At 37.6% G+C, this 18078-nt stretch overlaps 1 protein-coding gene across 1 annotated transcript in view; it reads right to left on the bottom strand.

The window, feature by feature from the left end:
• Positions 1–18078, bottom strand: part of PPFIA2 (PTPRF interacting protein alpha 2) — a 420320-nt gene that overhangs the window by 9381 nt on the left and 392861 nt on the right. The window contains 5 exon segments of the mRNA XM_036759390.1: positions 2346–2414; positions 3347–3522; positions 7244–7341; positions 13425–13600; positions 17517–17546. Coding sequence (XP_036615285.1) covers positions 2346–2414; positions 3347–3522; positions 7244–7341; positions 13425–13600; positions 17517–17546 — 549 coding nt within the window.

Here is an 18078-nt window from a genome sequence, read left to right as displayed (position 1 = left end):
ATGAGACTTGTATGTATCCTACTTGGTGGCCAACTTTCTATCCACTATAGCAGTTGTAAAGTGCTGTGTAAATGTAAGTTATTGTTACTTTGGGAAAAAAAATTCATAGATTTTTAATGCCTTTTGGAGTCAGCTGTTAAGAGACAGGATAAGCTTTGGCTTTAGACCGAAGGTTCTCAAACTGGGGCCTGTAAACTTAAAATATATATTTTTTAATTAACAGGATTTCAATATAAATTGGTTTGCCTTGTAATCCTATGTATTTTATTTTACGCATTTAAAAACAATTCTGGGAAAGGTCCACAACCCCAAAACAGGTCAAGAACCCTTGTTTTGTCATTTGTACTAGAAAGAACAAAGGACTTAAGGGTCTATCTCTGCCTTGCCTGTTAGGATCTACCTGTGAAATTTGGATTTTCCACCCTCCTTGAACCTCTATTTTCTAATCTCCGATTCTCAAACTTTAATGTGCTAGACAACTGCCTGTTTCTTATTATCTCTACCACATGGATAAAAACAGTGCTTTTACCGTATAATGTACAGGGTTGTTTTGTGGATTAACTTAAATGAAATAACATTTCTAAAGCACTTTGTAAACCTAACATGGGACATTAAGTGATATCATATGAATTCAGGTGGAGCATTTTTATTGTCTAGTGCTTTTTCTACCCTTAGGGGTCCAGAATTATTTGGCACCAACATTTCTCCCCATGCCACCTATGGACCCTTCTCCAGAAACACCAAAGGATCATTAGCATGGCCTAAGTTATCAGCAACTCTGGGATTTGCCTGGTTTCTCTGGCAGTTCTTATAAATGGGACCAATAGCAGCTAGATGGCTCAGTGGATAGAGTGCTGGGTTTGGAGTTAGGAAGACCCTGAGTTCAAATTGAGCCCCAGATACTTATTAGTTGTGTGCCCCTTGGCAAGTTACTGTTTGCCTTAATCTTATGGTGAAGGAAATAAACCACTCCACTATCTTTACCAAGAAAATGCCATGGGCAGTATTGTCCACAGGGTCACAAAGAATGGGATATGATTGAATGACAACAAAGGACCTATGGACTCCAATGAAATTTTAAGAAGTTATTCATTTTAAATTAAAAATTGACTGGCTAAAATGATGGAAAATTCATTTATTCTGAAACCTGGAAATTTCCCATTAAGGGAATGTGATATTCAGTGATTTGCTAGTAAATAGCTGAATCTCTATAATTTTCTTTAAATGCAATTCTATTTCTGATAAAACTAAATATTTGATATATATAGTTTATATAATATTTTCAATATTTTGATTTCAATGTAATTGCTTTACTTTGTAATTCTATGTCATTTATTTAAAATATTTTTCTGGTAAGGAATCTATGACAAAAAAATGGGTAAGAACTTTAAATGAGTTCCTCTAGATCAGACGTGCACAACGTAGGAGAGGATCATCTACATTTATTGCAGGCTGCCTGAAGTCCTTTGGCAGGCCACAGATTGTGCAGGCTTGATCTAGAACTACACTTCTCAAAATTCTTAGATTCTTTGAACTGACACCCAATTTATCAGGACAGTTGTCTTCCATTCACATACTATGCCAAATAATCAAATTTTGGGGAAATATTATCTTCTTTAAATGATCAAATCTGATAACACGTAAAAGTGTTTCACAAACCATAAGACTTTGGATAAATCCTAGCTATTTTTTGAATTGTTCTGATGTCACTGATTCTTGGAAAAATTTGATATTAGAGATTTATGAATTTTCAAATAGTTAAATTAGTTTAGAACTTTAGTTCATGGGAAAGATAGGTGGATTAGGAGAATGAAAATCTAAGTTCAAATAGTGGTACTGCTATTTAATAACTGTGTTTATGGGCAGCTAGGTAGCGCAGTGGATGGAGTGCCAGGCCTAGAGCAGGAAGACTCATCTCCCTGAGTTCAAATCTGGCTTCAGACACTAGCTTTGCTTAGACCCTGGGCAAGTCACTTAACACTGTTTGCCTCAGCTTCCTCATGTGTCAAATGAGCTGGAGAAGGAAATGGCAAACCCCTCTGGTATCTTTGGCAAGAAAACTCCAAATGGGGTCTGGGAGAGTCAGACTCAACAGCAACAAAAGTGACTACATACAAGCCATGTTCCTTAGTTTGCAGATCTTCAAAAGCAGGAAATTAGACCAGTTCACCTCTCAGGTTCCATTTTTAAATCAACGAGCCCATTATCATACTTAAGAATGCTAATTGGCAAAGTCTACTATTCCACATAGAAAACAATCACAGAAATCCCTGCCTTCCTAAGAAGCATGAGTATCCTGTATTTTCTAGAAATTCTCTTCATTCAAATGAAACATAAGGACTTACTTCATCCAGTCGCCGCTCAGTTCCCAGTGCCAGGAGATTGTTGTATTCTCTTTCAAGAATTTGTCTTGCCTAAAAACAAATTAGAGTTACTGGCACCTAAAGAGTGTTCTAAGTAATTGTGTAAGTTATATTCACCATCAGAACAAATATTTGAAATCTTGCTTTACTTATTTGGCCCTTATTTAGACACAGCTAAGGAGCACAGGATAGAGCACCGGACCTGGAGTCAAATACAGCCTTAAATATTCACTAGAAAGTAAATTAATATTTTATCTGCCTCAGTTTCCTCATCTGTAAAATGGAACTAATAAGAACACCTATCTCCTAGGATTGTGAGGATAAACCGAGAGAATATTTGTAAAAGAACTTAGGATACGTTAAAGCAATTATCAAGCTGCAAAGTATTGGGGCATGGCTTTAAAATTCTGCTTTTAATAACTGTCCTCAGTATTAAAAAAAAAAAAGAGGAAGGGCAGAATTCTACCAACTCATATGTAGATGTGGTAAATTCCAGTGGCCAATGGCTTTTATTTTATCCCAGTGAGATGTAAGCCTACTGGCAATTTAGACAAAGCCTGCATCTACATAGTGCTAAACCACTGAAATGAAGAGTAAAAAAACTGAGTCATTTACCTGAATCGCTTTTCTGCATGATTCCCTATTACTTTAAGTGAAATAAAAGCTGCCTCCCAAAATGTTGAGAGCCATGGCACCAGAAAAACAGAAACTGCTTGACCATCTGTGAGGGGTGGTATAAAGAGGGATGACTGAACAGGGTGGGAAAGACGTAAAGGGATCCCAAGACCCAGGTTGGAATTCTACCTGATCCTGCTCCTAACTTACTGTGTGAACTTGGGCAAGTCACAACCACATTTTCCTCCTCTGCGGAATAAACTAATGATGCTCTATCACTTCATACGCAGACCGATCACTTCCTAGAATAACAGTTTGCATTTACGATAAACATCACTTCCCAGAACTCGAAATGCCAAATGACTTGCCTGTGTATTCTGCGTAGGAATCTGTAATAGTAGAGCTAAGCTGCTGTAGTCGAAGTTCTCATCCAGCGCTATAAGGGATCCGTGCACGCCGCTCTCAAGCACGTTGTTTGCATACTCGCGAAGTCCGATTGCTTGTATCCAGCGAATCACCCGGTCGTTGCTCCACACCAACACATCTAGAGACAGAGGTCAACAAGACCGGGGGTCACTTCATAAGCAATCAAAATAAGAGTTAGAAGGGAACTCTGGACCTCAGGAGAGAGATGACTCATCCCACCTTCTCCCAAGCAAGCCATACACTGTCACTGAAATTCAATCAGCGGGCCACAATCTCTACTTTTCTTGTTCTTCTATATCTTATGCTGAGTATGCCACTGGATGAAGCTGTCATGACTGCTTGGGTCTCTGATTTTGAAGCACTTTTACATAAAATGAGATCCTATTTGAATCAATATATAAATAAAGGAATGTAACATGTAGGTACACCAGCTGTTAACCTAGTTCAGGTTACACTTTTCCCCACTTTTTCCTTAGGTACTTAGGGGATTAGGCCTTAACTATAGGTTTTGGTGGTATCAAAATGAGCTGAACACAACACACCCTACCTGTGCCCACCTATTGTGTCGAATTCTTCAGTGTTTTTGGGGCAGCCTTAGTCAATTTTTTTATTACACACAGTGGGAATTATTTAGCAACCTACCCAGTACCACTAAACCTTCCAGGTAAGCTAGCCATTGATAGCATCTGTTTTTTTTTCTTCTTGATGATGCTCATTTTGGAGATCCTAACTTTAAAAAGAACATGGTACTTTTTGTATATTAAGTATGAAACAGGAGTAAGTTGTACTTGCTCTAGTCTGTGTGAACTTAGACTGGCTGGGGAAGATTGTCTGGTTTAAAAATAAATGCCAAGGACCCCAATAATACTGGGTATCCTTTCAGCAAGTTCTCTAAGCTCAAGAGTGACCAAAGATGCCATTTAATAAAGGCAATTAGATGGTGCAAGAGAAAGAATGCTGGACTAGGAATCAGGAAAACCTGAATTCAAATCCTGCCTCAGACACTTACTATCTGTGTGACTCAAGGGAAGGCACGGTGACCTCTCTCAGCCTGTTTCTTCACCTGTAAAGCGAGAGTGATAATGACACCTACCACTTCATATTGCTATGAAGATAAACTGAGAGACCATTTGTAAAGCACTATGTAAGTGTAGCTGTTATCCATTGTTCCCCCATATCTCCTTAGGGATAACTGAAAGCCTCCTTTCTCGTCTTATTAAACTAAATCTGCAAATCTAATAATTTCCTGGGGAGCAAATCCGATCTACAACTCTTTTGGATACTTTTGCCCTATGTAGTAAATGGCTTAGCAACTGATGCCTAGTATGTCACATACTTTGAATTCAATGTTGGTAAACCCTTGAAATGCTTCTCTCCTTTCAGAAGGTTCTTTGATTAATGTCAAGGTGAATTAACACTTCAAACAACAACGGGTCTAAGTGCCTGGAGGGAATTGTTTATCCGGATGTCATCAGATAAATTGTAGAAAAGTATTCACGATCTCATAACCTCTTACCTCATGAGATCATTTGGGTATAATCATGCTCACCCCCTTTCCTGACCCTTTATTCCATTGTCCTAGATTGTCCCATAAGGTCATAAGTCCTAAATAACAAAATAGCATTTGACTTGGGGCCAAAAGGGTACATACCCCTTCTAGTCCTACACAAAATGTCAAGACTCTCAAATATGCCTTAGCAAGAGCAATACAAACTAATTAGGAAAAAACACCCCTTCTCTCACTTGGACAAAATCTATATACTTATGCTCAACAACTTTTGTTAGGTCAACGGCAGACTTCCCTCTTGGGTACATCTTTACCCCATTAGTTCTCAGATTTCAATTTAGCCAAACAATGTACTTGAAGACAACCTTCAATTTTCTAGGGGCCACTAAATAAAAAGAAACTAAACAATTCAATTTCGATAATGGAAAAACACCCTCTCCCTTCTAAGTAAGGAACCCAATGAAGTGTTACAAGAAATGCATGGTATGTGCCTGTCAACTCTCCAGTGAGCCATATGTAGGGAAATCAGTTAACCAGTCAGAATATCTTGTATGCAAGACCATCCTAGGAGGACTAACATTGTGGGTGAAGAACTGAGGAGGGAAATCAGCCTTGACATTGTTTATGCAGCTGACAAACATAACTTCAATGCTGTCAGACACTTGATAAGCTTTGAAACAAAATAAAGACACTCAAATCAATTGTGCCTAATTTTTTAAGTTCTTTCTTTTTTGGTGGGGCAAAGGAGCATTTTTTTTCCATAAATACAGTATGGCTCAACAAAAGTGAGCTTGAAATCATAGTTTACCCCTGAATTATTTGTACACAACAAATACTGATTTTAAAAAATGTTCTTTATGTCATCTGCTATGCCATCAGGAACAAAGAGCAATGTGAGTTTAACAGGGGTCATATATAGCTTGTATCTATTTTCCTACAGAGTAGAAAGGGAAGAAATACTTAGGAGTCATCCCATTCTGTGCCCTTTTATTTCCTCCTTAAGGAAGTGATCTCAAAGTAGTGATCTCAAATGGATGTGGAATTAAAAAATGTACTTTTTCTAGAACTCCAATTTTTTGTTTTTGTTTTCCTTTCCATAGTCCTATTCATCAGAGAACTCATTCAATGCTTTTCTTAATCAAAACAGTAACTTGGATAAATGCATGCTTTCTATCATTAAAACTAATTGAACTATTTTGTGGTTACAGAATAAGTAGTAGTAATTAGAGGGAGAGTTTCTTAGCATCACATTCTTATAATGAAGCATCAAAAATGAGTAGAAATCACACAGGCATCAAAGTAATTGTCCCCAAAGAAGGAAAAACTTTGAAAACCACGGTCACATGAAGGGACAAAAAAAAATTAAAGTTTCTGGACCCAGGAGTGAAATTATAATGATATAAACCCGGAATAATCTACTATAAAAATCATAAGACTTTTATCTGTAAAAGAGTGTGTACTATATATAAAATGCCATCAAGAAATAAACAATGGTGTGAATACATATTTAGCATCCCAATTATGTGCAATTAACAAATTGATTGAATGCCTTTATTAAGTGCTTACTACCCACCAAGCACTCTGCTCAAAGGAAAACAATGAAAATGCTCCCAACATGCAACACCTCCTTTATCTTAATGATCTGTCTTTCCATTTATAAATGTAAAAAGTGAAAATAAAAGAAATGATGATGAGCTAAATAGACCATTTTGGGCAAGAAGTGCTTCACCTCGGTCAACTATGTGGCAAAATCAATCCAATGAAAAGTCAATAAAAGTGGAGTGAAGAGAGAGCAGAAGTTGGTATCTAAGGCCTGGGTTTGAGTTCTATTCACGTCAACAAATCCCATTACCTCTCTATAAAAGGAGCCTTGACTTCCTAGAATTCTTGTGAGGAAAGCACCTTAATAATCAAAAAAGAGTTATATAAATGTGAGTTTAGGAAAGGAGGTCTAGGTCTTGGATCTGTAAAGTGGAAATCCTGGCTGGGAAAACTCCCTCTTCCACTGTAGGTCAGCAACTTGTCTGCAATTTACAGCCTTAAAGAGTCACCACGAGTACTGACGGATTGTGTGACTTGTCTGGGGTCACCCACCAATGATGTGTCAGAGATGGGACTGAAGCCCAGGTCTTGATGACTCTGAGACCAGCTATCTACTACATCAAAGCCACCTGTCATAAATGTGCTTTATTAATTATTAATAAAATAGCATACATCTGTGTCTGTATATGTTCTTCATCCTTGTTAATCTCAATATATTCATCATAAACATAACCAGGTGGGACCTGGCAATGCTAGGGAAAATATTTTATTTAGACAGAGAATGCCTTACCTTTAATTTCATGTTGACTTGCTTCCCGTCTCCTTTCCAGTTCTTTCCTGTCATAATTCAGCCTCTTTAAGCACATAATTCCATACTGCAAACTTGTTCTGTTGTGTTTTTAAAAGGGAAACAAACATTCAAAAAATAACACAATTGGTTCTTAGTTTAAAAAATAACCAACAAAAGTTATCAAGCTTTTGAAGACTTACTCCAGCCAGCCAACACTAAAGTTCTAACAGGCAGTGTTTTGACAAAAGACCAGACTACCCAAATATGGCAACAGCAGATTTGCCAGCTTGTTTTTTTTTTATATTTTTACCATTGTATGGGGAATTAAATTATAAACTTTTCAAACGAACAATGTAAATACAAATACCAGAAAAGTGACCAAAACAGAAACAGATCGGAAGAGATCTCCAGAGATCATACAGCCTTCATCTTCCTGCCTTCAGGAAGCTGATTTATGAAACAATTTGGACTTAAACTATTCCCTTCCAAAGTATTTATTGAGTACTTACTCTCCTCGTTGAACTTTGGTAAGTGTGGAGGAATATACAGGAGAGATGTAAGAGATACAGTACCTGCCTCCCAAGAACTTAGGAAGGAAGAAAGGTTACAATTTAAACCAGTGTGTAGCTTAGGTGCCCGCATGAATGGTTTGGGTAATTAATGGGTACTGGGCACAAAAAAGGAAGAGAACAATGGATGCCAGGATAATATAGGAAGCACATCAGGAAGGAAGAAGAAGTTGAGCCAGGGTGCTGAAAGAAGAAGGCTTTTCAGGCAAGAGTGACCCAGAAGAGGCAAGTCATAGGATTTAGACCTTAAAAGAACCTTTGACGTCATTTAGCCCAACCTTCCCATTTTACAGATATGGAAATAGGCTTGTAGAGGAAAAGAGACTTGGATCAGTAAGCTGGGAGTTAAAGCTAGGCATTCTGACATCCAATCCAGCATTCTTTCCACCATACCATGCTGCTTAGAGTTCAGATTGGCTATGGCATGTTTGAGGAATGGTAAGAAAACCACCCTGGGCCTAAGCTGAGAGCAGTGCTAAGAAGGGTGGGAAATAAGTATGTGTTTCTTACATAGCCATTAAAATCCACAAGAATCTAGGGCTTAGCACTGTACCTGGTGCTCATTAGATATTTAATGCTTATTAACAGACTGGCATATTGATATAATTTGTCTCTCGTGTCCATTAAAATTCATTGATACCAATGAAGACATATTAGAGCTCTGTACTTGGAGTCAAGATGACCTGAATTTGAATTCTGTCTCAGTTATTTTCTAGCTGTGTGAACCTGAACAGGTTGCTTAACTTCTCTTAGGCCTGGTTTCCCATCAATCATGCTATCGATATTAAGTGCCCGCTATCTGCTAGACATTTTGGTAAGCACTGGGGATAAAAAAAGAGACAAAAGATAGTTCCTGCCCTCAAGGTGCCTCAGAAGATAGTGTATATAAAATACTTTGGAAATTCTAAAGTGATTTATGAATGTTAGTTATTAGTGTGGTACACTGGCTTTAGAGTCAAAAAACCTGGGTTCAAATTATGGCTTTGAAATTTAATACCTTTGTAAACCTTGGGCAAGTCACTTAACCTCCTGGGTCTCAGTTTCCTCATCTTTAAAATGAGGAGGTTGGATTTCATGGCCTCTGAGGTCCCATATGGCTTCAGCTCTATGCTCTTATGACTATGGAGAATAAAAACATCTTCCCTCATGTCAGAGGACCCTTAAGGTACACAGACATTCAAATGTAATTAATTTCCATAAGTCTGCTCCACTACATAGATTAACATCAAAGGATACCCAAGCTCTTATCGAGTTCTGGAAAATGTGCATTTGTAGAACTCTTTCAGGAGCCTAGTGTAATAAAAGGAACAACACATCTGTGATGGAGAAGTCTCATGTCTTCTTCTTGGTATCCACTCGGCCCTCAAACAACTTAACCTTTATGAGTCTTGGTTTCCTCATGGGGATGGATAAGATGGCCTTTGAGGTCCCTTTCAGGCCTAAATCTATGCAATCTCTGAAATACGCGGTCATGGTGGCAACTGCATTCAATAATCTATTGAATACTAAATTATAAAGCAGGATATATGTTCACTTAAGATATCTGCGGGTATCATGGGAGATTTCATGTATAAAATCCAAGAAAAAGAATGGCCAGATTCTTTTATACATTTCTATTGGCAGATAGCATGAAGGCGGCTGGGGGGAGATGAGAGCACCTATTTTAAGGATCAAATAGGATAATGCGTGAAAAGCATTTTGCAAATCTCGAAACACTATATAATTACTATTATTATTTTTATCACTAGGTGATATTCATTGAATTGAGCCCCAGAACACTACAGTATATCATTATGTACTATAGTCATTATATGCTATATACTAATATATACTAGATAAAATGTATAATAAATCGCATATTATATTGACCTGCAGTTTCTCTAACTTTTCTATAAATATATTTATTGGACAGGTACTACAGATTCATAGTAAATTAAACTAGAATTGAAAAGAAGGGAGAGAGCAGAATGGAAAACATTCAGTCATTTCCTCAGTGCTGCTCTTTAGTATCAATATTCCTGTGAATCAATTTGAACTACCGTCATCTTAGGAGAATAAAAATTACAATAGAAAGATGCTTGGTGGGATTATGTAGGCTTTGGGCTGTTACCGCTGGTGATGTGTTTGAGAGAAATGGTATAACACATTATCAAGGACACATACTAGCAGAAATGAGGGGGGCTGGTCACGTGGACATAGAGCCAACAGATGAGCAGTCGAGAGATCAATATGAAGGGAAGCAGGGCTCTCTGCATGTTGTGTAAAGCCCTGTGGAAGATTGAAGGGAAAACATTGGAAAAGCATCACAGAGGATGAGTCCAAGTCTTATGAGTCCAAGTCTTCATGACTCCATTTGGGGTTTTCTTGGCAGAGATATTTGAGTGGTTTGCCATTTCCTTCTCCAGCTCTTTTTACAGATGAGGAAACTGAGGCAAACTGAGGTAGGTGACTTGTCCAGGATAACACAGCCAGATTTGAACTCAGGGAGATGAATCTTCCTAACTCCAAGTCTGGCACTCTATCTACTATCCCACCTAGCTGCCCAAGAGTGGAGAGAATATTCATACCATTAAAACTTGTATTTACCCAAATGTCAAAGCATGTTAGGAACATGGAGGTGGAGGATATGGGATTTGCTATTTTGACAATGGAAATCCATTCCTTAGAGGACCTGATGTAGCAGTGGGATCTAATGACTTATGTGTTTCAGCAAGATTGACACAGCAGTAACTCTTCTAAATTTCATTAGGCCCAGGAATGGCCCTAGCTCCTTAAAAGCTATGTGAGCAAGTACAAGTGCTTGCAGGCCCTATTAAGTTGGGAAAATCTTCTTAGAGGTGATGAAGTATATGTCTTTTGTTTGAGAACAAGCCTGGATGAGTGTGAAGAGGCTCAACAATGAGTTGGCCAAAGAGTGGAATGGGATTTTTATCTAAAGCAATTTTCCAAGGCCATCTATTATGAAGGAGATGGGTTACATAATTAAGGAGAAAGTACCCACACTGATGAAATTACAGATGAATGAAATTACATGGAATTAATGTTCAGGATGATTAGAGATGGCTAAAAGCAAGAAGCAGGGAAACCAATCAGAAGGCAATTGGAGTATAAAGCTATCAAGTGATAAGAACCTAAATAAGGGTGATGGCAGTGAAGACAGAAATAAGGGAGAGATAAGACAATGAAACACTTTAAAGGGAATGTAAAGTATTTGCTAATTAACTGAGTATAGAGAATAACAGAGACTATTTAAAAAGGAGTCAAAGGTTTTAAGCACGAATTATCACTCATATGGATGGAACACCACTGATAGAATATTGAAGTTGGGAGGGAGAAAGGGGTTCCTAGGATTATAACAGGTTCCTTAAAATATATAGGTTACTCATTTTCATAATTAATAACTTTTAGTCATCAGGAATAACTATCCTACATTGAGTTTTATTAATAATTATTGGACCTTTAGGAACCTAATATCTACTCCTTCAAGATATATGTGTGTGTATACATACACATGCATATACAATATTCAGTCAAGAGATCAAATTAGCCAGCAACTGTTATTCAGAAACAGGGTGATGTCAACAGCCATATATACCAGCAATGATCCTCCCCTGTGTCCAATCACATGGCCTAAGGCGGGGCAGGCACAAATCTGAGTGAATTGCTAAGGCACAATCCACTATGCAGGAGTTCTGGCATCTGTACAGATTTGAGAATGAATGAAAAATGGGTTAAGGAGACAGGTAAGTGTTAAAAGAAGTTGCCTTTGAGAAAGAAGAAAAGTGGTTTTGTCACTTATATGTGTATTCTAGGAAGCAAGCTTTCTACCAGTTTACAGCATAATTTTTTTTTCACTGAAAGTAAATAATTTCTTAATAAAGGGAAAGAATTAGGGATATACAGTCTACTCAGTCCACATCTAGAGAATTATGTTCAGTTCTAGGCAGCACGTTTAGAGGGATTTTTGACACTGGAATGTGTTGACAGAAAGGCTTCAAGCTTGGTGAGGGGTCTAAAAAGTTAATAAGCATTTATTATTTATTAAACACTTAGTATATGCTAACTGCTGGAGATACAAAGAAAGGCAAAACCAATCCCAACCCACTTCTGAATGGAGTCAACAGTATATAAATATCTAGCTACATATAAAGTCTATAAAGATTAGATGGGTGGCAATCTCAGAGGGAAAGGCCTCCTGCAGAAGATGAGATTTAAAGGAAGCCAGGGAAGCTAAGAGGCAAGGATAATGAGGAAGAACAGTCCAGGCATGACGGGCATTTAGTACAAAGGCATACTGATGGAAGGTGGAGTGATGTATAAGGGCAAACCAGTGTTGCTGGTCATAGACTATTGGATGGGGAAGGCAATGGTTGGAGAAACTAGAAAAACAAAGGTTATTTAACCTGGAAAGGAGAGTTCTTGAGAGTTGTCTTAAATATCTGAAGGGCTACACTCCTAAAAGAAGCCTAATCATTCTGTAGGTCTTCAAGGGATCAAACTAAGACTGAAAGTTACAAGAGGCAGATTTCTACTCAATATACCGGAGTGATTTCTAATGAATAAAATTGCTGTGCAGAAACAAAATGGGCTGCCTTGTGAAGTAGTGACTCTGTCCCTGGCACTTTTTAAGTGGAGGCTGAACAGTCACTTGTCATGGTTACTGTACAAGAGTGCTGTGCACTGGATAACAGGTTGGACTAGATGACTCCTAAATACATTTCTATCACCAACATTCTTTATAATCCACAAAACAAACAAACAATTGCAAATACAAACATGTACACTGAACCTAAAAAAGAAAAAAAAAGGATTTTGAAATTGTTTGACTTACATTACAACATGATCTCCACCCACATGGGTCAGATAATGAATAAAGAAATCACCTCCATAAATTCAAAACCAGTTATAAATGCCTTTGGCCTTACTCTTACCCATCCACAGGGTTTCTTTAAACTTTTCCTGTTCTCAGTGGGTGAAAGCTTTACATTGCTAAGCAGTGTATTTTCCATCTATAACTGGATTACACAGCACAGTATCTCTCCCCTACCTTCGGGCAGTGGAGAGGGAAAATTCAGAACCACTTAAAAGACCAGAAACATTTTCTTCAGGGAACAACCCCATCTGCTTTCTACTCTTCCAAGACCATTATAGTCAACTAAAGAAAATCTGCCTTTCTACACTCCAGTTTCAATATATACTTTGCACAGAAAATTTACAAACTTTTTGAGCTAGAGACAAATGTATTCTGTTTGGTTTAACTTTATCAATAACTGTTACCCCATTTTAAAAGAAATCAATAAAATTCCACTGATAATTTCTAAAAGGACTAGGTGAAAAAAAATGAGGCTATGGATTTTCTTGTTATTCTGTATTGAGGAATTGTGTTCTTTTGTTATATAATAAGCTTTCAACGTGTACTTGCTGAACACGCACTACTGTCTCAGAGTTCAATCTTTTGCCTCAATGTATCCATGGAAAATGGGTGTGTATTGATGATCAATATGTCACAAATCCTGCAAATATTGATGTTTTTACCTACTTTTCTTTAGAAGAATGAATGTTACCCATTTGGATTCCATTCTGATTAGTCTTTGGAGAAAAAAAAAACCTACCTATGAAAGCTATCCACCATTTTTAAATGGACCCGGAGATCTTTTTTCGTCAGGTGATCTAACATTCTTGCATCTACCAGGCATTCCATAAAGTAACTTCTGTATTGAGGTAATCCCAAGCTGGGAAGCCACTCATTACCAATCCACTCATGATTCATATCACCATAAGCCAGAGTCTGCAGAAAAACAGGACACTATAATTTATTTATAGCAGTCAGTTTCCAAGCCGAAAAACAAGATGGCAATTTTATCATAAAACCCATTAAAAAGCCCCACTAAACCTAGCTTGTTTGTTCAGTTCTCATGATGTATGTGAAAAGAGCATAGTCATTCATAGCTTAATAATGTCTATCTGCCTTAGTTTAGGGAAAAGAAAACAAAGATTTCCCCATGCAAATGGAGGTGATTGCTGACTTTGTACTTGAAATCTGTGTCATCACTCATCAAAAAAAAAAAAGGCAAAAAAAGAAATGTCTTAATGGTAAGGAAATATGTATGGTGAAATGCATCTCTAGACTATTAACAGATCCATTTCACTGTGCATCTTGAGTTATACATTTACAGTGTTGGAGAAATGGGGCTGCATTGAGTTGTTAGTCAGTTACACTTCTCAGTATTGTTGTAAAAGAAACTGCAAAATAACCCTTGGAATTTGAACTCCAATGACTGAATTATTTAATGACAGGGAATTTAAATACCCTACGGAATTCCTACAAAATGCACTAGTTTGGTTTTATTTTAAATAAAATGAATTCAATTTAACAATCAAAGGGCCTGCTCTTGCAAAGTATTATTGCAGGGTACTACATATCTAATATAGAGATGACTCAGGCCCTCATTTTGAGAAACTTACAATGAAATGAGGAGGAGATGAAATGCACGCAGAGAACTCCGATAGAAAGGAAGAGAGAAATACAAAGAAGAAAGTGAGGCAGAATGCTATGATTAATTTGAGGTAGGAGAGATTGCTTCTCTCTGGGCGGGTGGCATTCAGGGAGTGACAAAAGAGAAAGGAAGACTTGAATGAAGGGAGGTATTTTAACAGATTGCAATGGAAGTTCATGGCAGGGAAAGGATTTCACTCTAGGCACTTGTTAATATATTTTTTGCTTAATTTGAAGATCTTCCCATCCATTAATAGGCCCATGTGACCTGCTTAAATTAAGTGACATAGAAGCCTAAGTCACATGTGGTGGGAGGAGCTTGCTGAATGGGTGGAACATGAAAGCTGGAACAGGAAGGAAGCCAATCAGAGCAGTTAGAGCCATGGGAGAGAGAGGATGCAGGCAAGCAGCTAGGACTATAAGTGTTTGTTTGTGGGAAGGCTTTGGGATGGAGTTGCTCCTATAGTGATCATGTGCATTAACTTCTTTGTTGCTATAATGGTTTACTGGCATTAGGATTTGGCTTTCTGGTGTCTGAATAAATGTTTTACTTTTGTCTTCTACATGGAGAGTCCTTTATATTTTGCAATTCAGAACCATGCCAGCATATTCCTAGCAACAGCAACTGCTGTGACTATTGGCTTGGTGATACAGCACTGAGGATACTGTTAGCAGAAGAATTAAGACAAAATAGAGGAGAATGGGAATAGGAGGTGAAAAGTAAATGTTTGTTAAAAATGTAGAATGTTGTTGTTTAGGTGCTTTCAGTCACATCCGACTCTTTGTGAGCTCATTTGGGATTTTCTTTGGAAAGATACTGGAGTAGTTTGCTATTTCCTTCTCCAGCTCATTTTATAGATGGGGAAATTGAGGCAAACCAGGTTAAATGACTTACTTAGGGTCACACATCTAGTAAGTGTCCGAGGCCAGATTTGAACTCAGGAAGATGAGTCTTCCTGACTCCAGGCATGGTGCTCTATCCACTTTGCCACCTACCTGCCTCCAAAATGTAGAATACATACAAATATAGGATGGGATAAAGCTAGGAAATATGGGATAGAGCTAGAAAGGTGGAGTGGATTCAGCTTGCAAAGGGCCTCAAATGAAAGACTCTTAAGTTTATTCTTGACTCATCAGGCAGTGGAAGTTATCATTGTGGTGCCTTTAGAAAGATTAAAGAGCAATGTGAAGGAAGGACTGGGGAAGGGCTAGAATGGAGGCAGAAAGACTAGTCTGTCTTATGATAATAGTTCAAGCAAGATGTAATGAGGGCTTTAAGTCTTGGAGTTGCAGGGGGAATGTAAGGGATGGGACAGATGTGATTGCAAAGAGAGGATTGACAGAAATCAGAGACTAGACACTCAAAGATGCTTTCAAAGTGATGATGACCTTGAGTGACTGGGAACACAGTGATGGTGATGTCATTAATGGAAGGAGAACAGTTAGAAGAGGAGCAAGTTTGGGAAGGGAGGGCAATGAGGGTTCAGTTGCATTTGGATTACCATTGGGATATTGGGAGGGAGTTACAGATTAGAGAATCACTGACAAAGAGGTGAATAGGGAGAATTTCTAAGGGAGAGAAAAGAGAAGAATCACTTGGGAGTACCAGGTTTAAGGGGTGGGAGTGGGATGAGAACCCAGAAAAGGAGATAGGGTCATGAGGTCAGAGATGGGGAATGACGACTACTGGATCATAGGTCTACAGGTGGAAGGCACCTCAGGAGTCATCTAGTCTTTCCCTCATCATTTTATAGTTGAGGAAACCAGGGCCTTGGAGATCAAATGACTTGCCTAAGTTCACATAGGTCACACAGAAGCGGTATTTGAACCCAGATCCTCTGACTCCAAAACCAGTACTCTTTTCTCTAAACTATGCTACCTCCTTTTTTACACTGATGAAGTCATTGGTCTAAACCAAAGCCAAAAGAAGCATGTTCTCCTCCCTCATATGTTCAATGAGTATTGAAAGCTTCCTAATTTTTATTGTGGTCATTCTTGGTGTGCAGATGGTTTCGTGAAGAGTTCTAGAAATTCAGTCCAATCTGTCAGAGGTGTGTGCCTGGGTAAAGAATATCTGAGGAATATCTGACACTGACACACACACACACACACACACACACACACACACACACACGTATATGTATATGTGTGTATGCATGTATATGTATATACACATACATGCATACATATGCATACACACCATATATGTGTATATGTGGATTGCATATGTATATATGTATATGTTTATGTGTATATATACAGGTGTGTATGTATATGCATCATATATACATATATACACATGCATATACACACATCTATACCTATATACACACATATAAACAAATATATGTACATACAGATACAGACATACATATAGACATGTGTATGTATGTGTATAAATATAATATATGAATGAACACATGTGTACATATATGTATACATGTAAGTGCACATAATGCAATATGTGTATATCTGTATCTATATATCTACATGCATATATTTATCTATTTTTAAAACAATATGCATACTAATTTTTTGAGTCATACTGGACCCCTAAGTTCCCTGTGGGCAAACACAACATGAATGATCTAAAATCAAGCCCAAGGGATGTGTTGACTAATTGTCCAGTATTGTGACCAAGGTGAGCTTATACAGAACATAGCATCAGGGATCACGAGGCCGTAATCCCAATGTGGATTTCCTAAAAGCCCATCACTGTATGACTACTTCATACCCCACCCTCCATCACCATTCCCTCAATCTCCTTCTAGTGTTGAGCAGGCTAAACTAGAGAAAGAATATAGGGTTCAATAGCATACATTGAATCCCTGGTCGCAAAATGAACAAATGAACTCTGCACTGGGCAAATGGTTTAAATATCTAAATTAATGTTCTCTGCTAAAATATTACACAGGCCAGCACTTTACAAATATCGATCACTTAGAAATTGTCTTATGCCTGGAAGCTACTAATTTTCCCCTAGTTAATACATTTTTAGAATAATCTGGTTTAGCAAATGCATCTGCCTGTAATGAGGGAATATTTTAAATATATGCACTGCCATTTTCAACTTGTACAACGAAGTCAATATCTTACAGTGTTTATGATGCTAAAAAATGTACTGTCATTGTCCTTGTTTTTTGCTAATTCATATAAATTACTATGAATAAACTATGGCCTTGTAAATGTGAACATAATAAATTCATACCTGGGCCCAGCTTCCTTCCTCAGATTCTTTCTGTGTTAGCAGAAGCAGCATGTAGTTATTAATAAAGCAAAGAAAAATAAAATATAACAAATTAGTCCAGGGGTATGAAATTCAACAATCATGATAGTTATGAAAAAGTTAATTAATTCAAATGTGTACATGAATGATCGTAGACACAGATTTGCTTCTCACAAGAGCAATGGTCAATTAAAAGGAATTCCCAAGCAATTAGATTTTTTTAGTGCATTTTTGCACTCACAAAACCATGCTGGGCTTTCACGATTTTTTGAAAATTTGTTTTTGTCATTTCCAAATCTTGGTTACCATTTCTGAGAAAAAAACATACATATTTCAATATTTGGTCACTAGGGAGTTTGGGAAAATTAATATGAAAATACTTGTTGAATTTGGGATAACTAGGAGGGAGAGATAATAAATGCTTGTACAAATTAAAAAAATGTATTTTTTAAAGAAATAAAGATGCAAAAAAATTAGAAAAAATACTAAATTTGAACAAGAGTGTTTCTGTTGGATATCACATATGGTGAAAGAAACACTTCAT

This window comes from Trichosurus vulpecula, chromosome 5 (assembly GCF_011100635.1).
Source record: "Trichosurus vulpecula isolate mTriVul1 chromosome 5, mTriVul1.pri, whole genome shotgun sequence".
Lineage (NCBI taxonomy): Eukaryota > Metazoa > Chordata > Mammalia > Diprotodontia > Phalangeridae > Trichosurus > Trichosurus vulpecula.
This window is presented reverse-complemented; position numbering and strand designations above follow the sequence as displayed.